At 45.4% G+C, this 17,075-nt stretch overlaps 1 protein-coding gene across 4 annotated transcripts in view; it reads right to left on the bottom strand.

The window, feature by feature from the left end:
• TOP3B (DNA topoisomerase III beta) overlaps positions 1–17,075 on the bottom strand; it is a 138,930-nt gene that overhangs the window by 71,574 nt on the left and 50,281 nt on the right. For all 4 annotated transcript variants that reach the window (XM_077461634.1, XM_077461632.1, XM_077461633.1 and 1 more), the window contains 4 exons: positions 11,928–12,124; positions 10,158–10,314; positions 2,011–2,124; positions 161–251 (listed from right to left, as the gene is read on the bottom strand). In XM_077461634.1, coding sequence (XP_077317760.1) covers positions 161–251; positions 2,011–2,124; positions 10,158–10,314; positions 11,928–12,124 — 559 coding nt within the window. The remainder of the gene's footprint in view (positions 1–160; positions 252–2,010; positions 2,125–10,157; positions 10,315–11,927; positions 12,125–17,075) is intronic.

Consider the following 17,075-nt stretch of genomic DNA (forward strand, 5'->3'; position numbering starts at 1 on the left):
AATGTTACAATTCAACCCCAAACTATGACTTCTGTTACTATAGGATATATCTTTAGGTGTGTTTTTGATGGTAATAGATCAGCTAGTTGTATATCTGTAAAGTCACTTAGTAGGTTTAAAGTCACTCATTACAGCAAAGGCAAATATGTTTCCAACATACCCAGTGCAGAACTTGCCACACGCAACATTTCCACAGTGTTTAATGCCTGGGGCCTTTGCTTGGCCTTCTCTTTCTTACTGACAGATTCCACCTGCAGGCAAAATACTCATTCTGAATACACTTCAGCAAACATACACAACATTTTCAGTGTAACTGGATAAGCCTGTGTTTACAAAAGAACACTGAAGTGATATTGCAGTGCCAAAATTATACACAAGCGTAGTACAGTATTTTAAGGACAGAAAAACAAGCATATTTAATTTAATAATGGAATGGACAAAGCACAATCAAAATTTTCTCTATTATTACTTGGCTACAACGGATACTGTGCTGGTGTGTCAGCAGATTCACCTAACAGGATATCAGTTTTGGGCTGCTCTCTGAATTTTGAAGTATAAGCAGGACACACAGGCAGATATTGGAATATACTGGATAATAAGATCAAATAAAATCAGTTATATATAAATAGCAAGAAGTATAGTGTGAACAGTGAAAACCAGTACTAAGATGAGATCTGACATCTGACTATTGTTCTAGCTAACTAGATCCCTTTTCTGGCAGCCTGTACATGCTTTTGTCAGAGGAGAAATGTGACTCAACACCTGTAATTCACTCTTTTCTAGTTATGCTGTTTATCTGTAAAGCTATGAGCACAGTAAGTTCTCAGTTATCCTAGCTGTGCTGTGTGTAATGCTAATATACCCTGCTAGTACTACGTCAGGCATGACACAAAAACAAACATTCGCCTATTAATGGAGCATGAGGTCAAAAATCAACCCCCATAAATTTTTTTAAACCAAATGTAAAGGTAATTTACACTGGGAAAAACACCTGATGCCAAGGCCTTTAATTTTAATATTTTCTTAATACTTGTTGGTTAAACCCCTATCTTACTCAAAATGATGTCTCAATCAACCAATTATGTTTCAATTGGTACAGCCAAACCTTGAGGATAGAATAGCAGGAATCAATTCCTTTTTATGCCACCTAATAATTATTTAAATATGAACTATAGGCAAAACTATTTTTTTTTTTTGGATAGAGCAAAGGAGGGTTATAACCCCTGCCAGATTTTCTTCATCTATGTCCCATTGGGATATTTCCCTTCTATTACTTTTCTAGTCACACCCCAAAATGTTTCCTTTCACTTTTAATGATAATGATAAACAGGACAAATAGAGAGGGTAACCTCCCCAACAGGGGTGCAGACAGAAATAAAATCTGACAGGTGTTCTAATTCATCTCCACTCTAACTAAAGGCAAAAAATTATTTTCATTTCGGATACTTTAATGTCTACTTGAAACCAACAGCACAAGGGCCTCTTGATTCGGAGTTGAACTGCTGCTTGCACCACATTTTAAAGTATCTCCAGGTGCTTGCACATCTTTTTAGCTTTCATTTTCTGAAACCCATAAATTCCCAGGCCATCTTGGCATCTCGACCCAGCTTTCTGGAAAAACAGCCTGACCCTACCACCTCAAAGCCTTATGCCATGGACAAACGGTCGGACTTTCCGACCACAAAATCCGTTGGATTTATTTCGACAGATTTTGTCCGAAACTTGTGTGGCATACACAGAGTCGGACAAAGTTGTCGGAAATTCTGATTGTTCGGAACGAGGTGACATTCGTTGCGTACAACGGGACTACGTAGACACTAGTAGCCAATAGCTTTGTTCTCGTAATTTAATCTAAGCATGCGTGGCACTTTGTCTGTCGGAATTCTCTACAAACGATCTGAAAAAGTCTGATCGGATTTTGTTGTCGGAAAATTTTAGATCTAGCTCTCAAACTTTTTCCGTCGGGATTTCCAAAGCTTTACTTTAAGCTTGTGAAAAAAAAAAATGTACCTTAGCCTCCCTGCTTGTCTTTGTGATATTTAGGAACATCTGAGCAATCTCTCTGTCAAAGACCCGCACTCGATCCCAGTCCAGTGTAAGAGGATGTTCTTGGCCACGGCTCACCTGAACAAAAACAAAAAACAAAAGGCTTTGCGATTGCTTGAGCACAAATCACACAGGGGTAAGCTTTTTCTTATGTTTTCCTATTTTATCATTGCAAAAGAAGTATATTGTTTTCTTTGTTCATTAAAACATATATATATATATATATACATATATATATATATATATATATATATATATATATATATACACACACACACACACACACACATATATGTGTGTATTTATATATATGATGGCATTTTTAATGCACAGAGATACTGTGACTAGATCCTGAGGCCCATTGTTGTGCCATTCATCCACGACCATCACCTCATGTTCCAGCATGATAATACACAGCCCCATGCTATTTGATTAGAGGCATGGTGAGTATTTTGCAGATCTTGTTTTTTGTCACAGTTTGGAAAATTGAAAAGAGAAATATAAGAAAAATGTCCTTTTCTTTATTCATGTTCCAAAACAAATGAGAGCTGCAAAATACTCATTGTGCCTCTTAGCAAATAGCTTGGGGTGTCTACTTTTCAAAATGGGGTCATTGGGGAGGTTGTTCTATCTTGACATTTCATGGCCTCCGAAACTGTTAGGCCGCGTACACACGCGGGGACTGTTCGCCCAACTTTGTCCGTCAAACAGTTTCGGCAAACAGTCCGCTCAAAATTAGCATGGACGGACATGGCCACACACGACGGACGAACAGTTTGCTGAAACCGTGCGCGATGACGTGAACGGCACGTACGACGGGACGAAAAATACGACGTCCTATACACTGCATTATAACTTTCGGCGTGTAAATCCTTTCTGAGCATGCGCGGAACTTAGTTTGACGAACAAGCCTACACACGAGGGGACTGTTCGCTGAAACAAGGTTTCAGCGGACAGTTTTTCGGAATTTCCGAAAAACCTTGTTCAGCGGACTGTTCGCTGAAACTGTCCGCTGAAAGCCCACACACGAGCGGACTGTCCGCTGAAACTTGGTTTCAGCGGACAGTTTCAGCGAACAGTCCCCGCGTGTGTACGCGGCCTTATAGGTAATGAGGAGCAAAATCACCATTTTATGCCCATAGAAAGAATGAAGGCGGTGATTGGTTTGCGGGTCCCATACGGAGCTAGGCTCCCAAAAATTCTCACAAATGTGGTATCCCCGTATTCAGGAAAAGCAGCAGAATGTATTTTGGGGTGTAATTTCATATATGCCCATGGCATGTTTGAGCAATATATAATTTAATGACAACTTTGTGTTAAAAAACAAATACATTTAAATTTTCCGGAAACTTGTGGCAAAATATAAAAGAAAAGCAGGAGAGCGGCGGTCTGCTAGCAGGAGGTGGAGAAGCAGGTGCAGGACTAGTACCAGCTGTGGCACCCCCCCCCCCCCCTCAATACCCTGCCCCTCCCCCACTAATTTTGGCCCCATCTTGGAGTCTTAGAAAGCCTGAAGGTGGTTATTGGTTTTCGGGGTCCTGTAAGCTGCTAGGCTCCCAAAAAGTCTCACATGTGGTATCCCCGTACTCAGGAGAAGCAGCAGAATGTATTTTGGGTGTAATTTTACATATAACCCATGCCATGCGTGAGAAATATATCATTTAGTGACAAGTTTTTTGTTTGTTTTTTAAACACAAAGAATTTTATTTTTTTACTGAAACTTGTGGCAAAATATAAAATATTCAATGGACTCAACATGCCTCTCAGCAAATAGCTTGGGGTGTCAACTTCCCGAAAAGGGGTCATTTTGGGGTGGGGGGGTTAAACTGTCCTGGCATTTTATACCCAACCTTAGAAGTTCTTTTTTTTTCATGCAGCCTGTGGGTTAAATGATAAAAGAGAACCTAACAGATTCCTCCATTCGCATTGATCGATTGGTGGTGTGCCCACCATTAGAATAATGCCCTGCATCCACCCACTTCTAATGATGGGCATACATGCACCGTTTTTTTTTTTTTATCGTTCAGCCCGTGGGCTGAGCGAAAAGAAATAACCTAACAGATTCCTCCATTCACATTGATCAATGTGGATGAAGAAATCTCTGCCAAGAAAAGTAAATAAAAATATATGCTGAAGCATAGGGGTAATCTGCCCCTAATGTCCACCCCTGCCCCTATGCTTCGGCATATATACTCTTTTTTAACTGTGGTGGTGAAATCATCTCCTACAGTGATGGCGTCCCTGATTTACATATGGTGAGAGCAAACCCCGTTGCTGTCAAAATAAATCAGTGCTGCAGCTGAATGGCAGACCTGCAAAGCAAAAAATTGTAACAATAAATCACAGTATCAATAAAATATTAACTTAATAAAAACTTTTTTTATTGCAATCTGTGTGGGAAAAAACAAACAAAAAAAAGGTATGCTGAAGCATAGAGGAAATCCGCCCCTAATGTCCACCCCTACTATCATGCTTCGGCATATAATCTTTTTTTTTTTTCTTTTTTTAACTGTGGTGGTGAAGTCATCTCCTACAGCGCTGGAGTCACGGATTTACATATCGTGAGAGCAAACCCTGTTCCTGTCAAAATAAATAAACCTGTGCTACAGCTGAATGACGTACCTGCAGAGCAAATAATGGTTAACAATAAAACAAAGTATAACAGTAGGACATACCTGCAACGCAAACACGATAAAACATAGTAACAATAAACCATTACAGTTAAGCATAAAATACAGTAAAACAGAATAGAGAAAAAAACAATAAAACGACAACTATTTTTGGCTTTTTATTTTTTATTTTTTTACACTTTTATTGTAACTATAAATGTTCCAGCTTAGGATCTCTCCAAATGCAATGGCCATCTAACATCTTTCGAGGCCCTGTGTAAGTGTGCCCTAGGACTGTTATGCTGTACCCTTTTCTAATATTCAACTAGTGTATGTTAGCGACGGAAACAGTTACCGATGCAGAGACCAGGTTGGTCTGGACAGGAGGGACAATAACAGCGTTTGTCATGCCTATATCCGTGTTTGCTGCAGACACAACATCTTCTTTGCAGTGTTCTTTGGGTAGAGGTACCATGGAGGACATCCAGAAAATGTCTCTCAGTGCATTTGCATTGGGAAGTTGGGCCACAGCACCAGATATGGAAACAAATAGACTGTGATGCGCTCTTCCTGGATTTTTAGGTTATCCTAATGCTTTGTATAACACATAAGTTTTCAGCAGAGCCAACTAAAATCAGTATACAGACTTTTTATACCAGCATCTGGCCTTACGGCAATTAAGTACGGCGCCTTAATCTGGTCATTGAAGTCTACCACTCCCATGTTAAGGTTGTATTCATGGACACAGATGGGCTTCTCAAAAACCCCAAAATACATCATAATTTGGACTGTCGTATCTGCGTGAATGTAGGGCAGAATGAAAAAATTCCATGTGTCCCTCCACTTCACTGCAAGCAATTTATTACACTTCAAGCAGGCTCTCTCCTCTGTCTAAGTTGGGAATCTACAAGCCATTGGGGGAAGCCCTGGCGATTAGATCGCATGGTGTCACATGCGCCAATTCCAGAATCAAAAAGGTGACAAACAAGTGGAAAGTATAACTGTCCCCGTACAAGTGGTACCCATTTCCAAACAGTGACACCAAGTCCCAAACAATCTCACCGCTGCTCCCTATGTAGTTTGGTCAGTTCGAGGGCTCCACGCTGCTATCTTTTCCCTCGTAAACCAGAAAACGATATGTATAGCCTATGGCCCTGTCACAGAGCTTGCACATCTTGACCCAATATCTGGCAAGCTTGTTGAGGAGAAACAGTTTGAAAGCAAGGCGGCCAGAAAACATAATCAGGGACTCATCAACGCAGACAACTTGATTGGGAATAAACAAGGCTGTAAACTGTTGGTTGAAGTAGTTTACGAGGGGACAAATTTTGTGGAGCCGATCATATCCAGGATCACCACGAGGACGACAGAGTTCATTGAAATGCATGGACCGCAAGATTTTCGCGTATCCATTCCTGGTCATGGAAGTACGGGCGCTGCAGAAGTGGTGGACTGCCAATCAGGATTTGCAAACGCTGCAGTTTTGTGTGCTATAAGTGAAAGTGATCTATTGATACTGCACTTGGGCTGGGCAAAGGTGCTAAAACGCAGATGCTGACAGGTGTCTGGGCTGATCCTGCTAACGCTGCATTTTTGGGAACACTATACTATTGGGGACGCTAGTATAGATCTGATCAGATCAAAGATATTGATCTATTCAAACACTATTCTAGTAAGGGAAGTGTATGGTGTGTACGTTTGTTAGCACTACTGACAATCAAAGGGTTAAAATCTGGCACTGTCTGGGATTGACGCTAACTGACGCTGATACCTGACGCTAACTTGCTAACCCGTGACACTAATACAGTGATCAGAAAAAAGATCTGTACACTATACTAATACCACAGTGACCAGGGCCATCTTTACTATTGATTGGGCCCTGGGCAAAAAAAATTCTTGCACATGCACATTGTCTCTCCACCCCAACATTCGAAAAACGAAACACACACGTAAACGTAGGTATTGCATTGTATTGTAACTGTACTGTCTGCCCTCATGTTGTAAAGCACTGCACAAACTGTTGGTGCTATATAAATCCCTAATAATAATAAGAATGATGGGGGAAGAGATAGAGAAGTCCAGGATGATGGGTGGTTGGGGGGGGGGGGGGGGGGGGGAGAGATAGCGGAGTCCAAGATGATGGGGGGGATAGGGGAGTCCAGGATGATTAGGGGGGAAGAGATGGGGGAGTTCAAGATGATGGGGGGAAGGGGGGAGATAGGAGTCCAGGATGACACACAGGGATTGGTCATGTGTACTTTGAGGTGTTTGTATCATACAGGGCACAGAAAAAAATCAGGATAAGGGGCAGTACTTGCATATCCTCCCCCTCCCCTAAAGTAACCATATATTGTCACTTCTGCACATCAAATTGCTTACCTCTGCTCCCTCATCTACAGCTCACCTCTGTACCCCCCTCCACTCACAGCTCGCCTCTGTATTCCACGTTCACCTCTGTACCCCTCCATCCACAGCTCACTTCTGTATTCCCTGTCTACCTCTGTAGCCCCCCCCCCCATCCACAGCCCCCCTCTGTACCCCTTCATCCACCTCTATATCTTTCCATCCACCTTTGTACCACCCCTCCACCTCTGTACTCCCCATCCATGTTAATCTCTATCTTTCCGTCCACCTTTGTACCCCCCCATGTCCACCTTTGTTTTCCCCATCCACCTCTGTAGTACCCCCCATCCATGTTCACCTCTGCATCCCCCCATCCACAAATCCACAGATCACCTCTATATCCCCCATCCTCCTCTGTATCCCCCCCCCCATCCACATTCATCTCTTTATCCTTCCGTCCACCTCTGTACCCCCCCCCCCCGACCCCCTCTGTACATCCCCATGTCAACCTTTGTACCCCCGTCCACCTCTGGGTTGAGCTCTGCAACCCCCTCCACCTCTGTACCCCCCATATCCATCTCTGTACCCCCCCATGTCCACCTCTCACCTCTGTACCCCCCCATGTCCACCTCTGTACCTCCTCCAACTCTGTACCCCCCATGTCCACCTCTGTATCCCCCCATGTCCATCTCTGTACCCCCCCATGTCCACCTCTGTACCTCCTCCACCTCTGTACCCCCCATGTCCACCTCTGTACTCCCCCATGTCCATCTCTGTACCTCCTCCACCCCTGTACCCCCCCATGTCCACCTCTGTACTCCCCCATGTCCACCTCTCACTTCTGTACCCCCCTCCCCCATGTCGACCCCTGTACCAGCTATTCTCTGCAGTCTGCACATATTAATCCCCTTCCCCTTCTCTCCACGCTGGCCACGTTGTTCTTTCTTACCTGATCACACGTCGGTGCAACACAGTCTCCGGAGTCCCCCTATCAGACCCAGCACACAGCCAGAAAACTTTCCTCGGCTGTGTGCTACACAGGTCTGCCAGGTGGGGGTGGGGGCGGGAAGAACACGGAGCACCGCTCTCGCTCTGTCATTGACTCCGTCCGCAGCTCCTGACAGAGGGAGAAGCAGGACAAGCAGGCATAAACACATGAAGCCTGCAGCTCTCCTGTATAATAAATATGGCCAGCACTTGGGAGAGCGTGGGGGAGTTTGAAATCGGCTGCATGGGCTACTCCGGGAAAAAACGGCGGGAAGCGCAGGGCTTAAGTGGCAGCTGCCTTGGGCCCCCCAGCAATGACAGGGCCCAGGGCAGCTGCTCCTTTTGCCCTGCGTTAATGACGGCCCTGACAGTGACAGGGAGTGAAAGGGTTAAATGGGAGTGATTAAGGGGTTAAACCTTTATTAGGGACTATATGATGGGTACCCTAAACCTATTTAGGACTAGTGCTAACTGCCCTAACACTGTTTACAATCACAGGTGTCAGGGAGTGAAATGGTTAACTGGGGGGGGGGGGGGGGGTGATCAAGGAGTTAAAACCTTTGTTATGGAATATATGGGGGTAACCTAAACCTACCTGGGCCTACCACCAACTGTCACTAACGCTGATTAGTGTCACCATTACAGTGCTCAGTGAAAAATCTGAAAACTTCACTTGGTGACACAGTGACAGGGAGTGATAGGGTTAACTGGGGGGGGGGAGCAATCAGGGGGTGAAAAAGTGTGACTATGTGTACTGGTGTTAGTGTAGTCCTTGGTGTACTCACTGTGGATGTCTTCTTCTCTCGCACTGGAACCGACGAAAAGGGCTCCACAAGGGAAGATGGCATTTTATTCACTAGAACTGATCAGCAGGCCCAGGTCAGAAATCGCTGTAGATCAATTGGATCACTGTAGATCAATTGGATCTGAAGCAAATCCAATCGTCACAGGAACAGCGGGAGCGCACGCGCACCCTACCCGCGACCGACTTAGATCTACGGCAATTTGCACAGCGGTGCCAACGTGCCGCAGTATAATGACGGTGGCTGGTCGGCAACTAGTTAAGAGAAAAAAGTGTAATTTTGTGTGCTGCTAGCAGCATGAATCGCTTCTGAAAGGTTTTCCTGACAACACAAGAAAAATGGTGACAGAGGAGGGACCCCCAGCTGATTGACAGTCTCAGCTCTGTTTCTGTGTGCTAAGAGAAGGGGGTCTGTCTCTTCCCTCCACTGAGCTCTGCCAAGTATAATTTCAGCTCTCCACCCCTTTTATCTGAACTTCAGACAAGCTTTATAATTCAGCACTTTGAACAGATGTAGAGAAGACTGTAAATAAACATGTAAAAACTATGTAGGAGGATTTGTTTAATCTGTGTATTTGTGAGGCCAGTCACTTCACTGGGTGTATGTAAGGGTTTACAACCACTTTAAAGAGTATTACAAGGCTGTATGCATCTAGAATTTTTTTAATAAATCTGGAGCTTTTATTGCAGCTGGTTGGTGCACTATTCCTGTTTTCTCCTCTTTTAGTAGAACCTTCCCTGTCTGTTAAAGTGAAGCTGAAAAACTAGCATCATTCCCTTTGTGTCGCTGCCTTTTCTTTATGTGACCTAAACTTACCTTTAGGCCCCTTTAACACTGCCGGCGCTCAGGCGTCAGCGGTAAAGCGGCGCTATTTTTAGCGCCGCTTTACCGTCACTATTCGCCCACTAGCAAGGCGGTTTTAACCCCCGCTAGCGGCCGAGAAAGGGTTAAAAACCAGCCGTGAAAGGGTTAAAACCACAGTGCTATACACCGCTCCTTCACCGTTCCAAAGATGCTGCTAGCAGGACTTCTTTTAGCGTCCTGCCAGCGCACCGCTCCAGTGTAAAAGCCCTCTGGGCTTTCACATTGGAGAGACAGCAGCAGGTATTTCAGGGCACTTTGCAGGCGCCATTTTTAGCGCTGTAGCGCTTGCAAAGCTCCCCAGTGTGAAAGGGGTCTTAGGTTTATGCATATTGCTGCTACAAACTTCAGTGTGCTTTAGAGATTTTTGTGTACTTTTCAGATGAAAAGTAAAAGAAGAACTTTCCTTGAAGAAATTCTAAAGTCTATTGGTTGCCAAGACACAGTTCTTAGGAACACATTTACACAAGGCTCAGGTACACCATCATCAATATAATCTATGACTCACCTTGACTTGAAGAACCCAGTAAGTCTCAGGTTTGAACGACTGAATCTTGTCATGTCTCTCCACACAAAATCCCAATGTGGGGGTCTGGCAGGGACCAAATGATATCAAAGAGCTATCCAGGTTACCATATTTCCCTTGAAAATACTTTGTCTGGAACCTATTTGGCAAACAAAACAAAAATGTGAGATATCTTAAGCTTTTCTAGTCTTTTTACTGACATTAGATTAGCTATAAATGGACAAAATGACCCCCAGACAATTAGCTCATAGCTAGCCATTGTTTCTCATAACCATTTGGACTGACAGAATTTGGACAGGCAGAATTAGCAAATGCATTAATAACACCCTTTCCTTTTCTCATGGAGAACAGTTAAAGCTTGGCTCTGTCATTAACGTTTGAAAAATTATCCTGCAAGCAGCATTTTTGGGGCGGTGCGGGAGCGGTGTATACAGCGCTCCTCCACAGCATCTGCTCATTGAAATGAGCATGCCTCAGTTTTGTAGCATCGCTACCGAATTGCCTGCAAAGTGCTTTTCGAGCGCTTTTAGCCCTTTTCTCGGCCACTAGCGGGGGTTAAAAGCGCCTCACTGGCGGTGCTTTACCGCTAATGCCCCCCCCCCCCCCCCCCCCAGTGTGAAAGAGATATTAGTCCCCTGTCTTTCTGCTGTTTCGTTCATTTCGTTATCAGCATTTTCACTTCACTGGGAATATGTGAGGGTTTACATCCACTTTAACAGCACTGTCTTTACCTAAGAATCACACTGGCCTGTCAGATCAAAGTCAGAGGTTTAGGTACTGGACTTTTTATTTATTTTTCTACTATATTGCTCCAGCTAAGACCAATGTATGTATGCAAATTCCATACCTGGCCAATGCCTGTGGAAGCTGAAGATCACTTTAGAAGGCACCGCAACTACAGTGATAGCCTCCAGTTTCCATGTTCAATGCCAAGCTGCTGCCGAGGAGGTCTCAATAAATGGAAAGCATTCTCCAACTGGACAAGGTGGAGAGGCAGGGCTGGTAATGCATTAATTGAGAAAACACAGGGTGTTCTCTGAATGGGATTCATGCCAAGCGAGGGACCTCCTGTGCTAACTGAGCAGCCGCTCGGCGAGGGTCCGGGAAGTTAGTGGCATTTACTGTATCGGCTGTGCCTACTACAGTGATTTCCATCTTTCACAGGCATCGGTCAGTCTAGGCACATTAGTTCAAGCTGGACCAACATAGCTTTGCAAAATAGTCCATACCTAAAACTTCAGCTTTAGGGTCATCCATATTAAATGATACAATTCCGGAGTAGAAAATATCATTTCTAATGGCTTGCTTGATTGAGGACAACTGTACAAAATGGGCTTTTGTGATCATTTGTACTGCACGCACAGAGGTTGTCACACAAGGTACCATATATATTCTTGTGGTGTAACTAGCTGTAATTAACATTTTCATTTGAGTTACCACTGTAGGTACTATGTTACAGTAAAGGCATATACTGTACAGTATATAGCTTCTAAGCTTGTAGAACCCTGAGTGAAGTTTGTGTCAGTATTGTATACATTTTCATGGCTCTTTTGGGAGACCAAACCATTTCTTCTATATCGATAGCTTTACTGTCCTTTTCGTCTTCCATTTTCCCTTCACATCTATCGGCACATTCCCCAATCCCCTCTAGGCAGTTAAGTGTACATAATAATGTAATTGTCAACTTATATAAGAAACAAATACATAAGAGCACATCTGTACAAAAGGAATAGAAAGAGTCATGACGTTTACCTGGTGAATGCACAGCCGATTCGTAGGTCAAGCTCCTGTCTGGCATCTACAGAAAGAGCTTCATTCTTATTGGGCTCCCCCAGTTTGTTCATGGCATTCATGATATCCGTATCTGTGATGGAGCTAAACTTGGCACGGTAAATTGTTTGCTCCCCACCATGTGCTCTATTCATCACTGGCAGCACAGCATCTAAGACCTGAGAGAAAGGCCAGCAACATAAAATGATGGATTGTACAGGATTTACCAATACGAAACTTAGAAAAGCTCACTAGCACTTCTCAGAAAATCTAATTTAAAGTGGAACTGGGTAATATATATAAAAAAAATAAAAAAAAAGACACAGTATATGATGCAGACTGCAACTAGCATTAACAGGCACTTTTTTGTTTTTGAGTCCTCCTGGAACACAGTTTTATCACCTTTTGATCCTGTCAGTAGATCCTTTATTTTCCATCTCCTATAACAGGTAAAGCTGTCTAACAAAAGTTGCAGATACAGGGGAAGGGACAAATCATTTAACACCGACAGGGGTGCTTACGACAGTCAGCTTTTCTTAATATTTTTTAAACATTCTTAAAAAAAAAAAGATAAGGAAAAAAATGCTTTTGTTGCTGCAACTGCAGTTTAAAGTTATCCTGACAATGCCACTGCACAATTTCATTGTAGAACAAACATTGCAGTCACTTTGTTAAAGGAAGTGAAACAATAAAAGATCGACTGGCAGATCAATGTGTAATAAAATTTAAATTTTTGTGTAAAATCCTTTTTTTGGAGTCTATTGAGGAACACAGAAAGTCAACACCTGTTGGGTTATACTGCTGAAAACAGGAGGATTTAACACTGTCAAAAAAATAAATAAATAAACCAGTCCAGGATAAGGCATCATCATAAACACAAAGTGTGAAACCCGTGTCCCTCAATGGACACCAAGAAAGGGATTTTACCGTGACTACAAAAACCCTATTTTCTTTCTGATGTACACAGGAAGTTACTAATTGTCAAAAAGCAGTCAAACTGAGGGCTGTGCAACAGCAAACAGAATGCTAGGGGATCTACTAAAAACAATAGAAATGTGGATTTCCTGCAGCTTGGTAGAACTTGAAAAACATGAACCAGGTGGTTGCCTTGCAAATCAGGGAAACAGAAAACTGATGTCAAAGAGCCTTAAGCTGGCCATAGATGGATCGGTTTTTCATTTTGATCAGCTGCCGTGGTGATCAAAGAAAAGGAAAAACAAACTGATTTCACTATCCACACATTCAAGGTGGATGGAGGAATCCTCCTGCTGCGCAAGGTGGCTGGGGGAATCCTACTGCTGCGCAAGATGGCTGGGGGAATCCTACTGCTGCGCAAGATGGCTGGGGGAATCCTACTGCTGCGCAAGGTGGCTGGGGGAATCCTACTGCTGCGCAAGGTGGCTGGGGGAATCCTACTGCTGCGCAAGATGGCTGGGGGAATCCTACTGCTGCGCAAGGTGGCTGGGGGAATCCTACTGCTGCGCAAGGTGGCTGGGGGAATCCTACTGCTGCGCAAGGTGGCTGGGGGAATCCTACTGCTGCGCAAGGTGGCTGGGGGAATCCTACTGCTGCGCAAGGTGGCTGGGGGAATCCTACTGCTGCGCAAGGTGGCTGGGGGAATCCTACTGCTGCGCAAGGTGGCTGGGGGAATCATACTGCTGCGCAAGGTGGCTGGGGGAATCCTACTGCTGCGCAAGGTGGCTGGGGGAATCCTACTGCTGTGTCATTCTATTCTGGCAGCGGGACTCCTCTGCTGCCAGAGTACACTGATTAGTGCTGCAGCCGATTGGCTGCAAGTGCTAATCAAGTGAAAATAATAGGATTTTTGTACTCACCGTGAAATCCTTTTCTCGGAAGTTCATTGACGGACACAGCACCATTAATCTTGACCACAGGGTTATTACGCCACCATCAGGAGAGGACTAGGCAGAACATGTATTACATGTGAAAAACAACAGAACTGTACAGTTCCAGACAGGGGTAGTACCTCTGGCAATAACCTCTCAGCCTGCTTCCTGCAGCTCAGTACGTCAACAAGCAGTATAACGTAAACTAATAGGAGGGGTGGGTGCTGTGTCCGTCAATGAACTTCAGAGAAAAGGATTTCACCCACAACCAGAGGTGCTCCCCAACGGAGGAGTCACCAACTGAACCAACCGCAGCAAAAACTTGCGGTCAACATATGCATCAGAATGCATTGACAATCAAAATGTAACTTTCTCTAACAATAAGAAAAGGGTGTAAATTGCAACGATTACACGGCCGCCTGCAAAACTTTGTGGCCAAAGCAGGCATCCGAAGATGCGCTTACATCAACTTTGTAGAACTTTGTAAAAGCGCGAACGGACAACCAAGTCGCCGCCTTACACACCTGGGAGACTGACGCTTGATGTCAGAAAGCCTAAGAGGTCCCAATTGCCCTGGTGGAATGGGCCGTGACAGGAAAGGGGGGCACCTGCCCCTTCAAGGCGTAAGCCTGGACCACGATATGTCTGATCCACCGTGAAATGGTGGTCGACGAGACCGCCAGCCCTTTTTTCGGACCAGCCACCGAAATGAACAGGGAACCCTGGCAGACAGATATACCCTTAGAGCCCGGACCACGTCCAGGGAATGGAGGGCCACCTCCTTAGGATGTGCTGGCTTAGGACACAGAGATGGTAACACAATGTCTTTATTGAGGTGGAAGGCCAAAACCACCTTCGGCAAAAAAGAAGGTTGCAGACGCAACACCACCTTATCCCTGTGGATAACCAGATAGGGCAACTTGCAAGACAAGGCCGCCAGCTCAGAAACCCTCCTGGCAGATGTAATAGCCACTAGAAAGACCACTTTCTGAGAAAGAGTCAACAAAGGAATTTCCCAGATGTACTCAAACGGCGGTTTTTGAAGCGTCGATAGCACCAGGTTCAGATCCCATGGAGGTAGGGGTGGACGTACCGGAGCGACTACATGCTGAACCCCTTGAACAAAAGTGCTCACTGATGAGGGAGACACCAGGGTTCGTTGGAAAAAAACAGCCAAGGCTGATATCTGTCCCTTGATGGTGCTCAAGGCCAACTTCTGGTCCACTCCTCACTGTAAGAACAGCAGGATCCTGTCCACGGAATAGGTGTGTGGACGCCACCCCATCTCCTCACACATGGATATATAAGCCTTCCACGTATGATTGTATATCTTCCAGGGAGAAGATTTTCGGGTCCTCAGCATAATGGAAATGACCAAGTCCGACAGACCTCAGTTCCTTAGCACCTGGCTTTCAACAGCCATGCCGTTAAAATCAGCGACGGTAAAGCAGGATGGAGTATTGGACCTTGTGACAGGAGGTCCTCCCGCATATGCAAACGCCAAGGAGCATCCGCCACCAGGTGTACCAGGTCGGCGTACCAAGGATGCTGGGGCCAATCTGGGGCAATCAGTATTACTGGAATCCCCTAGGCCTCCACTCTGCGGAGCAGATGTGGTAACAGCTTGAGTGGAGGGAAGGAGTAAATCAGCCGGTACTGCTCCCATGGAGCCACCAACGCGTCTGATGCGTCCGCCCAAGGATCTCTTGTCTTGGACACGAACCTCCACACCTTTCGATTGAGCCGAGAGGCCAGAAGATCCATATCTGGTGTGCCCCACCGCAGGCAAAGAAGCCTAAACACCTCCAGACAGAGCCCATTCTCCTGGGTCCAGCATCTGGCGACTTAGATAGTCTGGTAGTCTAGTTTTCTACTCCCGGGATGTATATGGCCGACAGGGCCGGTACGTGACGCTCTGCCCACCGAAGGATGTGAGCGACCTCCCATGCTGCAGCCGAGCTTCTTGTTACTCCTTGATGGTTAACATGTGCCACCGCCATGGCGTTGTCTGACTGGATTCTGATCGGACGTCCTTGTAGTCTCATCAACCATGTGGAGAGGCGTAGCCTGATCGCTCGAAGCTCGAGCACATTGAATGGTAACTGGGATTTCTCCCTCGATCAGAGGCCCTGGGTCAATTGTACTCCCAATACTCCACCCCAGCCGGTCAGGCTGGCGTCCGTTGTGATCACCATCCAATGAAGAGGTAGGAACGACTTCCCGGACCAAAGGGCCGGAGATCTCAGCCACAAAAGAAGAGAGTCCCTGACTAACTGACTCACCCGAATCTGCCGATCCAGAGATAACGAGGATATGTCCCATTTGGACAATATCTCCTTCTGCAAGACTCTGGTGTGAAATTGGGCCTAAGGTACCGCCTTGAAAGAGGCAACCATGAGGCCCAGTACTCACATGCAGAAACGAAGCGATGACCACCTGCGGTTCCTCAACAGCTTCATCGCAGTCCTGAGAGTCTGCAGTTTGTCCGAAGGGAGTTACACTCTCGCTTCCACGGAGTCCAGCAGCAAGCCTAGGTACTCCAGATGTTAAGTCGGCACTAGTACTGACTTCTTGAGGTTCAACACCCACCCAAACTCTTGTAGAGTTTGCATGGTGATCGCCACATCCTCCCTTAATTCTGAAGCAGAAGCTGCTCTCAGAAGGAGATCGTCTAGGTAACCCACGCTTGCGATCCCACATTGTCACAAAACGTTGTCGCCAAAACTGGAGCCAATACCTTGGTAAAGACTCTGGGTGCTGAAGCCAGGCCAAAGGGGAGAGCCACAAACTGGTAGTGGTCTTCCCCTACTGCAAATTGCAGAAATCTCTGATGCCCGAGGCATATGGGTATGTGCAGGTACACGTCCTGTATATCCAGAGACTCCAGGGAGTCCCCCTGATGGAGCGCAGCGACTACAGTGCGAACTGATTCCATTCTAAACCTCTGTACTTTCACAAAGCAATTGAAGGCTTTTAGGTCCAGGATTGGACGTACCCCTTCCTTTTTGGGGACTACAAACAGATTGTAAGAATCCCTGAAACCTTTCCGTTTCTGGTACAGGCCCTATCCAGACGTCCTGTGGCGTGGCTCCTTACCATTCCTGGACTGTGGGAGCAATGTGTTTTTCCACCTGTGACATTCTTAATAATGTCACCCAGCGAGGCTCCAAATGGTCGCTCACCAAGGAAGGGCAAATCAGTCAAGATGCCTGGTCCGCAGAACAGCATTTCAGCCAGATCAGGCCCGCAGCACCACTGCCGATACTGATGTTCTGGAGAGCAA

This window comes from Lithobates pipiens, unplaced genomic scaffold, assembly GCF_037356315.1.
Source record: "Lithobates pipiens isolate NorthernLeopardFrog02 unplaced genomic scaffold, aLitPip1_a1.2 Scaffold_3, whole genome shotgun sequence".
NCBI classification, from domain to species: domain Eukaryota; kingdom Metazoa; phylum Chordata; class Amphibia; order Anura; family Ranidae; genus Lithobates; species Lithobates pipiens.